The sequence below is a fragment of the Eleginops maclovinus genome, chromosome 24 (assembly GCF_036324505.1).
Source record: "Eleginops maclovinus isolate JMC-PN-2008 ecotype Puerto Natales chromosome 24, JC_Emac_rtc_rv5, whole genome shotgun sequence".
Taxonomy (NCBI): domain Eukaryota; kingdom Metazoa; phylum Chordata; class Actinopteri; order Perciformes; family Eleginopidae; genus Eleginops; species Eleginops maclovinus.
The window spans coordinates 6,601,918-6,615,707 of record NC_086372.1 but is presented as its reverse complement, the minus strand read 5'-3'; the positions used below and the strand labels follow the sequence as shown (position 1 = coordinate 6,615,707).

The 13,790-nt window shown below is 42.7% G+C and overlaps 1 protein-coding gene across 2 annotated transcripts; it reads right to left on the bottom strand.

Moving 5' to 3' along the window:
• Positions 1-4,577: 4,577 nt before the first annotated feature.
• LOC134860687 (SLIT and NTRK-like protein 5) lies at positions 4,578-10,431 on the bottom strand. 2 transcript variants are annotated; one of them, XM_063877456.1, is made up of 2 exons: positions 9,650-10,431; positions 4,578-8,101 (listed from the first exon to the last, which is right to left on the bottom strand). In XM_063877456.1, exon 2 carries the CDS (start codon positions 8,041-8,043, stop codon positions 5,413-5,415), a length of 2,631 nt encoding a protein of 876 aa, XP_063733526.1. In that variant the 5' UTR covers positions 8,044-8,101; positions 9,650-10,431; the 3' UTR covers positions 4,578-5,412. The 2 variants fall into 2 exon arrangements, with proteins under 2 accessions (XP_063733526.1, XP_063733527.1); XM_063877457.1 differs by lacking the exon at positions 9,650-10,431 and adding an exon at positions 8,666-9,056.
• Between the last annotated feature and the right edge of the window lie 3,359 nt (positions 10,432-13,790).

Below are 13,790 nucleotides of genomic sequence, written 5' to 3'. Positions count from 1 at the left end.
ACGTACCCAAACATATACTGTAGTTTGGAAGAAATAACCACAAATTGAATTCTGGTGCTACGTTGTGCATCCCACGAGAGGGTATTTGGTCCTTACACTAGTTAAGTAAATAGAATAAAAGCCAGCCAGCCACAGTGGGCATGTTTATTCGGCAGATGGCATTAAAGTCTGGATCCAGACTGCACTTTTAAATGCAATGGATTATATCTTAAAGTTTATTTGGCACAGGCTGGGCAGTGGGAGTGTTAACTGAGAGGCTCATTGCACCAGAATGTTAACAATGAAGAGTTAAGATCTAATGGTGGATCAGATATTACTACAGAAGCTAGATGATAATGATTTTTATTCCTGGACAAATAAAAAGCTCTGCCTTTTCTTTGTCCTGATTGGAAACCCCTTCATTATTCATAGACCTTGAGTGCTTTCTTTGTTTATGTGCTTGATTTTATACGGACTTTACAATAAGTGAGTCCTTGACTGTCCTTTCAAATGTTAACAGGTTTGCCATGACATTTCATGCTAACAACACTTCATACATAATGCATCTTGATCATAAAACAATCCGATGTCCTCGCACCAGAATTGGATTCACACAAGACCACAGGAGCCACAGAGTGCAATGCACAAACTGGAAGCATGAATATAAAAGATCGGTAATTATGGGCGACATAGGGTAAGAGAGGAGGTGGTTGTGGGGGTAAAAATTGGTTGAGTGCTGATGAACATTTGAGCATTTCTACATGCCTGAAGGAGTTCCATTAACCACTCTGATTAAAGTAATCATTGGAGCCATCGGTGCCTGTCAGATGCCATCCCTGCCCTCTCAATTACCCAGATCTCCTTGAACTCAATTGCTCACATCATCATGAGACTGGGTGGCAGGCAAGCGAAGAGGCTGCGCTGAGGACGAAGGATCTCCAGCGGGGGAAGGGGGAGGTGATGCGACTCGCGAGCATATGGGACATGTCCACCTCCTCTATCCGTCTCAGTACACAGAGGGCGGCCGCATATTAGCCTAATTATCATTTATTGTTGCCGTGTCAGTGGGAGCAGTCCATATTTGTAAAATAAAGTGTAGGTTGAACTGAAAAATTGCCATTGGTCACTCACCTAGTATACAACCTAGCAACTGTAACTTATTTGTATACCATTTCATATGTAGATGTACTTATTTTAGTCTTGAAGTGTATCATCATATTAGAAGAAGATGCAGCAAATCCTCATATTTCAAAAGCTGCAACTGAAAATAGTTCACATGTTTGCTTGAAAAACAAAAATTCATTCTTAAATCAGTACTTAATCTTTACTGCTCATTTCTCTCGATCATCAAATCAAACATAACCATAAAAAAAGGAAGAAATAATACAGTATTTCTTTGTGCATTACCTATTTCTTGCTATTTTACATAAAAGCACATATTTGTTCAAATTGCAAGGCTGGATTATTAGCTGACCAGAGATCCGGACGCTTAAGTGCACTGTTTTGCAACAGCTTTCTGAAATTTGTTTGGAAATGCGCACCACTAAATCACAATATAACCAAAAGAGAAATTGCTTTAAGGTTGCACCACCCAATCTTGAGGCCTTGTCTTGTCCACATGGGGTGTAAAATATAATGAAATGCCTTTTAATATTTCAGTTTGTAAGACATGGTGCATACACAATACAACATCTCAGCAGCGTAATCCAGCCCTGCGCGCATTTAGCCTCAAGCTGTTTTTATTTACCATAAACAGAGTTTTCTGCCAGCACCAACTCATAAGAGATGAAATACGATTTTGAGCAAATAACAGCCAAATCCAATCCAGCAATTAGCCTGGTATTTTCAGCACACTGTTAGAAAAATGGTTGCCTCGCAGTTTAAATCAGCGCAGTGAAAATAGCCGAGTGATGAGCCAACACTCGGTGCAGTTGGACGGATTTCACGCGTTGTACAATTCCCCATTGATTAACTCTCAAATGGTGCGAAAGCAGAAAGTGTAAGAGGATACTGGAGCACACGCTGCCCATCACTGTCCCTCCCAGTGCTTCATAAGAAAGAAATGGGGAAATGTGTTGCGCTCTTCTGAGCTCCGAGCCAAGAACTAACTTTCTCAACTTTTCCCTCGCATCGTGATGATCTGCACCTACATCACGCCTCGCCTTGCATCAGCCCCTCATCAGATTCCGCACAATAGCTTTAGCCATAAATCAGGAGGGCTTTTTGTGAAGCATGAGGCAACACATGCAGAGATATTTCCTCCTCTTTCCTTTTTTTCCAAATACAGATTTTGACCACTGCATCGTCACCAAGGAACTGAGTGAGCGCTTCACACACACACAAATCCCATGAAAGGCTGTAAATTAAATAATCCAGAGAGGCATAATAAACTCTTTGCCCTTCCTTGATGCTTCCATTTGTGCTAAGACCTAAAGAGCCCATTGGCTGATTAAAAGCATAATTTCAACTGGCACACAGTACACACACTACAGCCTCCTGCAGTGGATTGCTTCATGCAGCCATTACTCTGGGACACGGTGCTGGGTCAGAGCACTGATACACATCCACACTGCGAAATCTGGGTGGGAAGAAAGTACGTACACAGATACAGTAACACAAGCCCATTTGGAATGCATGAGTCAGTGATTATGTAATTGTGCTCATTCAGTTTTTTTTCACAGGTTCTTAACCAAATCATCCTTTAAATATGAGAATATATTACTGATTTTACCATTTTCTCATTCCACAGTTCAGATTTTATAAGCATCCGTTCTTTGTTGCACCTCAGAAATGAATTATTGAGGGTTTTTTGTTCACCTCTTGGCTTCGAAAAAACAAAAGTCTGTGTCAGAAAACTGTCAACACTGTGCCATCCAATAGGCCACCGATGCTGGGCGACTGCACACTTGGCTATGATTCACATCCCCTGCTACATGTATGACACATCCACAGTTACACTCGGTTCCAGGACTCCTCATCTCCCAAATGGTGCCTTCTGTTCTCATTCTGGGCTTCTATGAAAAGATCCAACAAAAGAAGGACCCTGAGCAGCCTTTTTTGTTATTGAAAAGAAAAGGCAGCTGGCACCTACGTAAATGAGTGAAAGAAATACACTTATTGTTGCACTTCTAATCCTAAATTACAAAAAAACGAAAAGGAAAAAGGTACATTAACACTGGTATGCCTGTGTCTTTGAGGGAACATACAAAAATGCAGTTCCTAAATGGTGGCACAGTGCATCATTTGTGTATTTATAGGCCTTATTTGCATATTGAATTGAAGTGGGTCAACATAAAGTCCAACATAAATGAAATTGCATCTCTCTCCTACAGAACAGAAAAGAAATTGGACGGCCATCCCTTTTTTGACCCAATATTGTTCCTGCCGGGCTGCGTAGATGTAGACCTCATTTCGACGCAGCCAATCAAATCCTGCAGAGCAGATGGTTGCACAACGCACGAGCGACAGACAACAAAAACCCACATTAGCTTAAATCCTCCTGCTTATCCAAACACCTCAAGTCCTGCACTTAGCTTGTAGAATGAGCCACCAAACAAACATTAACTGGGCGAGATAGCTCATTAACCGATCAGCTGCAGCACATTAAACAGCATGTTTTGGTTACTCTGTCTGTGGCTCTCTAAGGTGCGACACGGCTGTCAATCAAACGTAGACACCGACATGCCCCACAAACCAGCTGGGAAAAAGAAGTGTTCTGTTATTTCCCTAGAAAACCCTTTTTATATTCCATTAAATGATGAAAAGTATGAATACATTTGAAAAAAACCAACATTTTTGACAAGAAAAAGGGATGGAAAATGTGATTTCCGTTGGACTTTGACAAAATTGTCTTTAAAAAAGCAGTTTTTTCAACACATTCCGTGAATATCTTTTAAAAAATGCATCTAAAAGTTGTTCAGAAATGATTGACACTAAACCCTTAATCAAACAGATGTACGTCTTAATGAGTGTCAAACATTATACCCTTTGATTGCTTACATATAATTTAATTTCAGGTAAACTTTAATGATATAAATGAACAAATTATCGCTTGCCAGGCTGTTATATGGATGCGGTTGTCATGGTATAATTGCAAAGGGGCTGCCACACATAATGCTCATTGATTGAAACCTATTGATTCTAATCCTGGCCTGGACGCTGTCTCTTTGAGCGAGGCTTACAGTATATACTGTATCTTTACCGGCTTTGATTGAGTCCACAACATAGGCAGCTATAACCAGCCGATGTATTGCTGTTTGATTTCAAAACAAAATGCCTTGGAGCACTCATTTCCAAGCTGTCCAATCCCATAGATCCCACCATTTTCAAAATAATGTCATTTTAATTGGAAAATGTCTTCGAACCAAACCCCAAATTATTATTTTATATTATGACCAACCAGTCTTAGTTTCCTCGTAAGCACATTATATGAACCTGACATCATGTTTATTTGATGACAATAACATAGTTTGGTCAATATAGTGCATTAAGTGCAAAGCAATCAAAACAAATAAAGTCGATAAGGGATAGAGAATCTGCGAATGCTTGTATAAAAATAGGTGTTACATTGAGTAAAATATCAGTATTACACAACAGAATTAATACTTCAAATATCATTTATGAATTTTTCGTTTTGATAACATATCAACTCTACATATTAAGAATGAATACCCATATTCATTTTTAATATAATAATCTCCTTTATGAGAGTTCATTGAAGGCTAACCCGCCTTCCAATTCCAAAAAGTGCAGAAAGCATACAAAGACACTTTTTTTTTTCATCTTCTTCAAATGACGCTGTCTTTTTTGAACATTGGGGGGTGTGCCACTTTCAAAAAAAGCCACTTTTACAATGCAGAGCTACAGTAAATGAATCTACAAACATAAGCCTTTCCAGAGGATCATGGAGTATGATGACACAGGTAATATTGATGTAGAATCAAAAGTTTTGAAAAGACATGGCAGATTATATCAATAAATACTTACTTACAGACTACAGCAGAACATAGTCCTACACAGTTTTGATGATCTGCTGTACAGTGTTTTTGTCCAGGAGTGATTTTTATAAACATTTCTTTTCTGATTCACAATATACCTTATGTATGGTTATATTCCTGAAAATGAAGTTGGGTAAGATTTACCTGTACACTTACATTTTGTGTGTTATTCGATCTTCACCATAGAAAAATAGATTTTGCATCATCAGTTAAGCAGAGTAATTTTGTTCATCCATGTTTCAGAAAGCTGTATCCATTCCTGTAAAGTCATGTTTCAGAAATAAGAATAAGATTGTTCGGCACACCCCGTTTTTTAAACTCCATCGCTTTTGCTTGTGTGTGTGTGTGTGTTGTGCCAAGGCACCCTATAAACTGAGCCACAGTTTCAAGGAGGGTCAAGAGAGAAAATGCTTCATTACATTAATGATTCTGTTGCTCAGAACTGGCTAAAGGTGGTCTGTTTCTCAAGAACTTCGAGGTAATCGGGCTCAGACTGCAGTTTAGCTTTTAGCTCCAAGTACTCATTTCTGTTGGGCTCGACATAAACAGTACTGGGTGCCGTGCCATAGAGCACTGTTTCTCTTATCCTCTCCGGGTGCAAGAACTGACGTCTGACATCAAAATTTGGGTTGTACGTGTACGACACAGGCCCTGTGTACTTGTACTCTAAATTTGCACCTGCTGGGATGGACTGGATTGACGGGTGGGGGGGAGGCTGCTTATCATGCTCAAGGATGCCTCTGAAGAAATGGTCTGCATCCGGGACAGGGGAGGGGTTCTCACGGGGCTCGATGGTGCTAACGCTGTACGCAGGGCTCCTCATTGTACTGCTATCCCTCTCATCATCGGGGTTACTCCTGTATGTGACCTTGAGCTCATGGAGGTCACGGTAATCCTCCACTGTGTTTCCTTCCCGTGATCTGTAAATGGGGTTTTTGCACATATGTCCCATGGGGTGTGGAATATACTCATAAACGTGGCCCGCTGGGGCCTTTACTTTGGGCCCGGAGCGGTTGCTGTAGAGGCTGTACTGCAAGTTGAAAGAGCTGACGTCAGAGTTGTTGGTGCTGGTGCGGTCACTCTGCGACTTCTTACGCTTTTTCATGACAACAACAAACAGCCCCGCGGCCACAAAGACCGACATGATGAAAACAAGCAGCAGGCTGAGGATGAGGACAGAGAGGGGGACGGTGCTGCTGGGGGTGTTGAACTTCTGCGGGGCGTCTGTAGTTACCACTCGGTTGTCCATGGGCTCCTCCGTAGGCTGTGTTGGCAAGGTGTACACGTCAGAGTAGTCTGGGCATAAGTGCTCTGATTGAATGGAGCGCACGTCCACTCCTGTGTGGCGTCTTGGTGTTTCACACACAACCTCATTAACCACCGTGCCTGCACTGAGCTGCTCCAGCCATATCTTCATCCCCACTATGTCACAAGAGCAGTCCCAGGGGTTTTCAAACAAATCTATCTGAACAAGCAACTTCAGCTGGTCTAAAACACCACTCACAGGCAGGTTTTGGAAATGGTTGTTGCGCAGGTTAAGCCTTGACAGAGAGAGGCTGGAAAAAATGCCCACAGGTAAGGTTTTCAGGAGGTTATTGTTGAGGAAAAGCAGCTGGAGATTAGGGAGGTAGCGGAAAGTACCGGCATCAACCTCCTTGATTTTGTTGTACTCTAAATAAAGATACTGCAAGTTCTGCAAACCAAAAAACATTTCTCCTGTAAGCCTGTCCATGAGATTACCATTTAAATACAGCCTACGCAGGTTGGTTAAATCCCCAAAAGCCCGGTCGTGGATGAGACTTATCCTGTTGTTTCCCAGGTGAAGCAAATCCAATCCAACCGCATCCACAAAGTCTGATCTCCGCACCACAGGGATGTAATTTCCAGTGAGATACATTTTTTTAGGATTGTATGGCTTGGGTTTTAGATCAGAAATGCTTTCAATCTTTCTCTCTTGGCAGTTGACATTTAGTCCAATCTCTGATATCTGCAGGTTGCATGTGCAGGCAGTCGGACAGTCCAAAGGCACAGGAGATTTGGTCTGAAAAGCAATGATGGGGCCATAGTTGTAAGGGTTACCGCCTGGTATTCTGGATGTGGGCTTTAACCTAGTTCTGTTGAATTGCCGTGGGCCCTTAGTAGGCCTGGAGGAGGACCTAAAAACAGCAGAGGAGGTGGCGGAGGCTGTGACAGCAGCAGGTGTGGTCTGGTAATATCCATTGGTGCTGCTAGGAGGTGCAGGCCTGACAGAGTCCTCTAGGGGTCTTCTTGGGCAGAGTTCCTGCTTGGACACCTCATCCAGGTCCCTACCATGGAGCCTGAACGGAGTCTCGCACACCACTTCCCCCACCAGAGCCGTGTAGGCTATACTCTCCAGCCAAGCCTTCAGAGCAATCAGCTCACAGGAGCAATTCCAAGGGTTCTCCTCTAGTTGTAATTCCACAACTTTGTCCATGTGCTCCAAGAGGCCGATGTAGGGGAACATTTTTAACCGGTTCCCCCTTAGATCCAAGTGCGTGAGGGGGACATTCCGAAAGATATTCATGGGAAGGGCAGAGAGCAGGTTGTCGTTCAATATCATCACTGTCAGTTGGTGTAGTTTGCTCAAGGCATTAGGGTCTATATTGGTGATGTAATTATAGTCAATCTGAAGGTATTCCAAACTCTCAAGTCCTGCAAGGGTGTCATCCTTCAGGGCTTCAATCTTGTTGTTGTTCAGGTGCAACCGTTTTAATCCCTGGAGTCCATTGAAGGCACCCGACTCTATCTCGGAAATATCATTGTTCCCCAAGTGCAAGATGGTCACTCCTGTGTAATTGATGAAATCATTGACTGACAGCTTCTTCAGGAGGTTCCCCGTCAGCAGGAGGTGGTACATGGAGAACTGGACCGGGCTGATCTCCGTCAGTCTGATGATGCCCCGGTTCTCGCAGCTCACCGTCAGGATCCCTTCCTTCTCCTCGCACGTACACAGGTTTCGACAGATCTCCCCATAATTGTCATACATCTCGATCAGCCTCAGAGATGATGCAATCAGAAGGATTATTTTTAGGATCCAGATATGCATTTTTCCTGGGAGAGGATGCCCCAGCTCACTCAAGTTCGGTACCAGTATGAGGTGTCATCTAAGGAAGAAAAAAAAAAAAGGACGAGTTCTGTTTTATATAGCACGGACAACAATGCATATGTAACACACAATGCATACATATGGCAATGGACTCCAAACAGAGCACAACAACTATTCATAACAAACACACAGGCAAACACAAGTGGGCCTATTAATGTTTGTTCATTATGCAGATGTGTTATGTCTGCATTTTGTTTTTGAGGCTGTCACAGAACAAGCAAAGCTGATGAATAATTCATAAAAACACACTAAAACGATCATATAAAATGAAGTTGATAACATAACTACCCGTGGTGGATGGCCACTGCGCATTTTTGATAGCTCGCCTGAATTCCAATCTATCTTGGGAGGGGAAAAAAGATTCGCCATCTATCGTGTGCAGGCTGATGGATCTGGTCATTCACTAATTCAATCCCTTGAGAATTTCCACAAAGAGGCTCGATTTCATATCATAGCTTCTTGATGATGTTGCATCTTGTTTTGATCACAGATTTAATCTCTCAAACAAACTAACATTAAAATGTTCAACTCCTATCTGCTAACCAGAATGATTCTCACTCACCCCGCATAACCGACGACTTGGTAACAGTGGGGAAACTGTCGGAGCCCTCTCCACCTCCGTCCAAACAACATGAGGATGGAGAATCTATTCGCTTGCTATGCTCGAAACGATCCCCCGGTAAGACATCATAAAAAACGCCGGCTCTCATTAAGCAATCCGCTCAGAGAAGCAGTCAGTGTTCATGTTAAAATCCGGCCTGCGTTAGAAAATGTGAATATCAGCCTACAAGGCGACAGTCGCAGCCTTTCTTCTGCCCACGGGCGAAAAAAAGAAATGAGAGGAGTTGATCAAAGGCGAATAAGCAAGTGTCGTTGATCTCATGGCGGATCTCTGATGGAAATTGCATTTTGACGGGGGGTAAATAATTCTATAATCAAGTATTCTGTATGGCATCTGCTATATAGAAGGTTACTGATAGTCCCTCTCTCTCTCTCTCTCTCTCTCGCTCCCTCTCTCTCCGTCTCCCCCTCTCTCCACCACAGACGCGTGAGTGCGCGTGCACAAAAACGCGCACACACAAACACACACACGTTTGGTTTGTGTGTGCTCCTTAAAAAGAACACAAAAGCCTACACATCGAATCAGCCTCAATAGGAGCATTTGAACATACAGAAATATGTATGGCGGCTATAGCTCATAAGTGCACCCACTTATATTTCATATTTCCTTGCATTTGACTTCATATCCGTACCGTCAAGGAATGCCAATCGCCTCTGGACATGATCAAGATAACTCTAAAGCGTCTATTGGCGGTCATGCAGAGACAGTAGGCTGTTATTTGGAACGAATTCAACTGATATATGTGAGCATACAAACGTACGCTTGTTATTACCGTAGGATCCGCAGACACCTGACACAGGCATCTTACATTTAGATCAACTTCAGCAATGAAACTGTAACCGATTTCAGCACCACGGACAGAACCCCAGAATGTTAAAGCACAAAGCGCGGACTGATGAATGGGAACAATCTCTGTCTTCTTACCGTGCTGATCCCGGTGAACGCCAAAGCATCCCGAAAATCACGTCTGTGCCCCGTCTTTCTCCTCCGTGCTCAGTGAAAACATGGAATTCAGAGATTTCAACGCAGGCCCTTCCGTGTGCTGTTGAAAAGAAAAATACTTAAAGTCAAGTCTCCTCGGTGTTTAGCTCCATAAACCGGGCATCGAAGAAACACAGTCTCATTCAGGCCAATAACGTGACAGCCCGAGCGGCGAAACGGGCTTCTGTATTCTTCCAGCAGCCACTGAGATTAGCTGTATCATCTCGGAAAAAGAGCCAAAACCAAAGTTCGAACATGTAAAAGAAAAGAGGGCGAATAAAAACTCCGTAATCCCACATCAGACAAGACTTGCCGCATGCATTTTAACTGTGACTTTCATCCATGCGCACTGAAGAAGCGGAGGAGAGAGGCACGAATCCCCTCGTCTGCTGCCAGTGGTGCTGCTTGTACCAGTTTATGTATAGATCTGCCCAAGGTCTCTTTATTTCAATTGTCACGGCGTTCAAATCGACCGCAGATCAGTGGATATGTTCCTCCTTCAGCCGTGGATGCGAGAATCCGATCCCCTTTCTCCAATCCTCCATTGCTCATAAGAAATCCTATGTATGCACACAAGCTGTATCTTCTCACCGACGTTTCAACTAGTGGAACTTGATCTTGGTTGGTGCAAACCAGCGCATCCCCTACAGCGATGGACGTATTATGAAACAATTACCATAGTATGACGGCCCAAATCACTCGTAAAAATGCATAAATCCCCCAATCGCAGCACTGTCACAGCGCGGAAATGAAAAGCAATTTAATGTGTGCAATACTCTTTAAGGGGGTATGGTAATGTGGAGGAGGTGGGATGGATGGGAGGGAGGGGGTTGGGGGGGTGGGGGGGGGGGGAACCAGGGAAAAGGGAGGGTGGAAGAAGACCCGTAGAGGGCAGCACAATGATGAAAAAGGCAGCTTGGCAGGCTTTGTAATTCAGTGTATTTCAATCCACCAGCAACAACCATTTGATTTGTCACTTAGGGCTTTAGTTTTTTGTTGTTGTTTTTTTCTACCAAGCTGGGCATCTTATTTCCATGCTTTTGAGAGGCACAACTGGACACGTCAAGCTCTTCTTTTATCACTACAGCACTTTGAATTCTTCTCTACGAGCCTTTGATTTCCTTGGAGAGAAGTGGGAAGCAGCTGAATATTGGCCTGACACTCATCCTGGATTCATCATGTCTCTTCATTATTCAGGCTGGAAAGGTATTCCTTCAAACAGCCTTCACGTGATTGCAGAATCTTCAGCACTGCTGGAATATATTTACTTATTAGCTGCACATTGTGACTCTACCCCCACTCCCTTTCAATGTATTGAATACTTGCTGTAACACTGTGATTTTCACAATCAAAGGAATATATTTTCTCTTCTATCCAGATTGGGTCCGTTTCAGCTTATAATGCTACATATTCCACATGAAGATTACATCTAAACGGAGTCCAGTCGGTATTAAAGTTGCATCAGTCAAATAAGGTCAAGCAAACATTCATTTGTACACCTCTTACAAATACACAGATTAAGCCTATGGTCCCTGAAAACACAACTTTACAAGAGATCTGCATTGAGAGAAATGAGTGTACAGTAGGATTAGGCTTAATCCAGTTTTGCACCAAATACTCCAGCCTGCTAATGCTGCCGTGTAGCTGTGATCGCTCTGTATTTTTACCAAATCATGGCTTATTTGCCTCTTGTTGAAAGAGCAAATCAAAATCAAAGCCTCGGCTGCCCTCTTACCCTCTTGCTGTGGGACAAGAAAACTTTAGAAGCACTTAACTAAAGCCTGAAGAGAAAATCGAATTAAATCTAGCATATGGTGGGCCGCCATGTCCAAAGAGATTTGCCACTTAGTCAGTATTGTGTGGTAATAAGTCAACTTTTATGCTCTCTTTAGCATGCAGGGTGCGACAATAAGCGGATGTGGCATCCATGCCGCATTTCCGAACTTAGCCGTGGAGATGCATTGAATTATCGTAAAGTCTCTAGCTCTGTAATCGCATTAACAGTGGTTTATCCTGTGGGGATGGTCAAATGTGTATCTGTGGAACTCTGTGGAATAGAGATGGTGTTTGCTCCGTCCCTCCGGAAAGGACTGTGGCTGGCTCCCCTGAGAGGCATCAAAGAGAGGAGAGTAGATGTCCTAAATAATATCTCGCCTGAAATGACTTTGTGCACTGCTGATAGGAGAGGTAGATACCCTTGATAAAGTAGCACCAACATGATGATGCAATAAGTTGTATAAGAGTTTGTGGGGAAAGTTCCCAGGCGCCTGCTTGTATTTACACCCAAATGGCTTTTGCTGTGTGTGCATGAACATGAATCTCCTCCGCACAAAGGCTAATGGGTTCCTACAAACTTGAAGGCTATTATCATAGATCAACAGCACAGTATTATAATCAGGACTCATATAAATGATTAAGTAATTAAACGCAAATGAAAGTTCACGCCGTGGTGAGTTCAACATGTATCTTTTGCATGACTCAATGTGTTTTTCTTTACCCTGTTATGAAAGATTTATTTCATATAAACTCATCAGCATTGACATAAGCCTGCTGCACCAAATACAGAGTCAAATGGTTGAAATCTGTTCAGTTTTCTAACATTTAAACTGATTATTTGGCAAACAAAGTCTTCCTTCTCATTTGACACTGAAAAAAAACATGTGCTTTCGTCAACTTATTCTTAACATGCTGACGTGAAATGAGTTGTGATGGCATCCCCGTCCAAGTTTAGAGTTGTGTTGTCTGCGATATCAAAGAACAAAGCCTTCTGGTAGACGGGCTAAAAAACAAAAGCGGTGGGCAAGGGGAAATAATGAAACTCAAAGAGAACCTCTCAGTAGGAATGCAGCGCCTCACCGTTGGTTGTTTTTCAAATGTATTTGACAGTTGGATATTAAGGACAAATCATACAGAGTTCATATTGAGGCTTAGTATGGGATACATGTGCACCTACCAAGCATTCTGTCTTCTCCTGGACCTTTATCCATGTAAGGTCAGCTTACAATAAGACTTATAATCCTATCAGACTTAGGGCCTGATTTCTAATGACAGGTACTGCCCTTATATAACAATGTACTGTATCTATGATGACAGTATTTTGAAGTAAAGCTATACAGAAAAGGCAAAAAAAAAAAATCTAAATCTTACATGCAAGACGTGTTTTGGAATTTTCGACAACATGCCATAATAAAAGGCATATTATTTTGTCAGCAGAGATCCAGAAACCAATTGCTACCGCTAGCCATTTCAATCCGAACAGATCTGAAATACGCCCCATCTATATTTTACAGTGAGTTACTGCTTTACAATAACAATTAATACACCCTGGAAGCACGTTTGGCCCTACAAAACAATAAGGGCTAACAAGACGACCAAGGACACATGTGATGGTCGATTAGAAGTATTCTATTTATATAAATGATAATGTCCCTCAGCCAGTCACACAACTAAACTGATTTGGTCCTAGAAACAAGGATGGATTACTGCACGGGCCTACCGGGCACAGGCCCAGGGGCCCAGGGGCCCAAGGGCCAAGGGGGCCCTGAAGCCCAAGCCTCAGCGCTATCATTTCGATATTGTCTCTACAACATACTACAATTAAAGGGGCCCTGAAGCCATAACATTGGTTATATTATGTAACATATCTCAATAGGGCCCTCCAATCATATGCCACGGGATGTGTAATTAATTCATCCCTCATACGTTAAAGCCCCCCCCCTCCAAATTAAATAGAATGGCATATGATAGGTCATATAGTGCTCCTGAACCACAGCTTATCAATGTTATTCATCCCTAATATCGGAAAAGGGTCCTTAAATCATTTAGAATGGGCCATAAAGCAGGGGTTCCCAACCTTTTGCAAGCTGGCCCCCCCTTTCGAAGGTCAACCTTGATGACGATTCATGATTTCAAGCAGTTTTCTTATTGTTGTGTGTGAGTGATGTGATCTGTGTGATGTAGGGGTTTGGGCCCCTTGCATTGCCCCTGCTTATTGTTGACGTATGTGCTTATGTGTGTTCTTTGACTTGTTGTAAATCCTCAAGGTACACGTGAATAAAATTTGACTGTGCTTTTAGCGCAACCT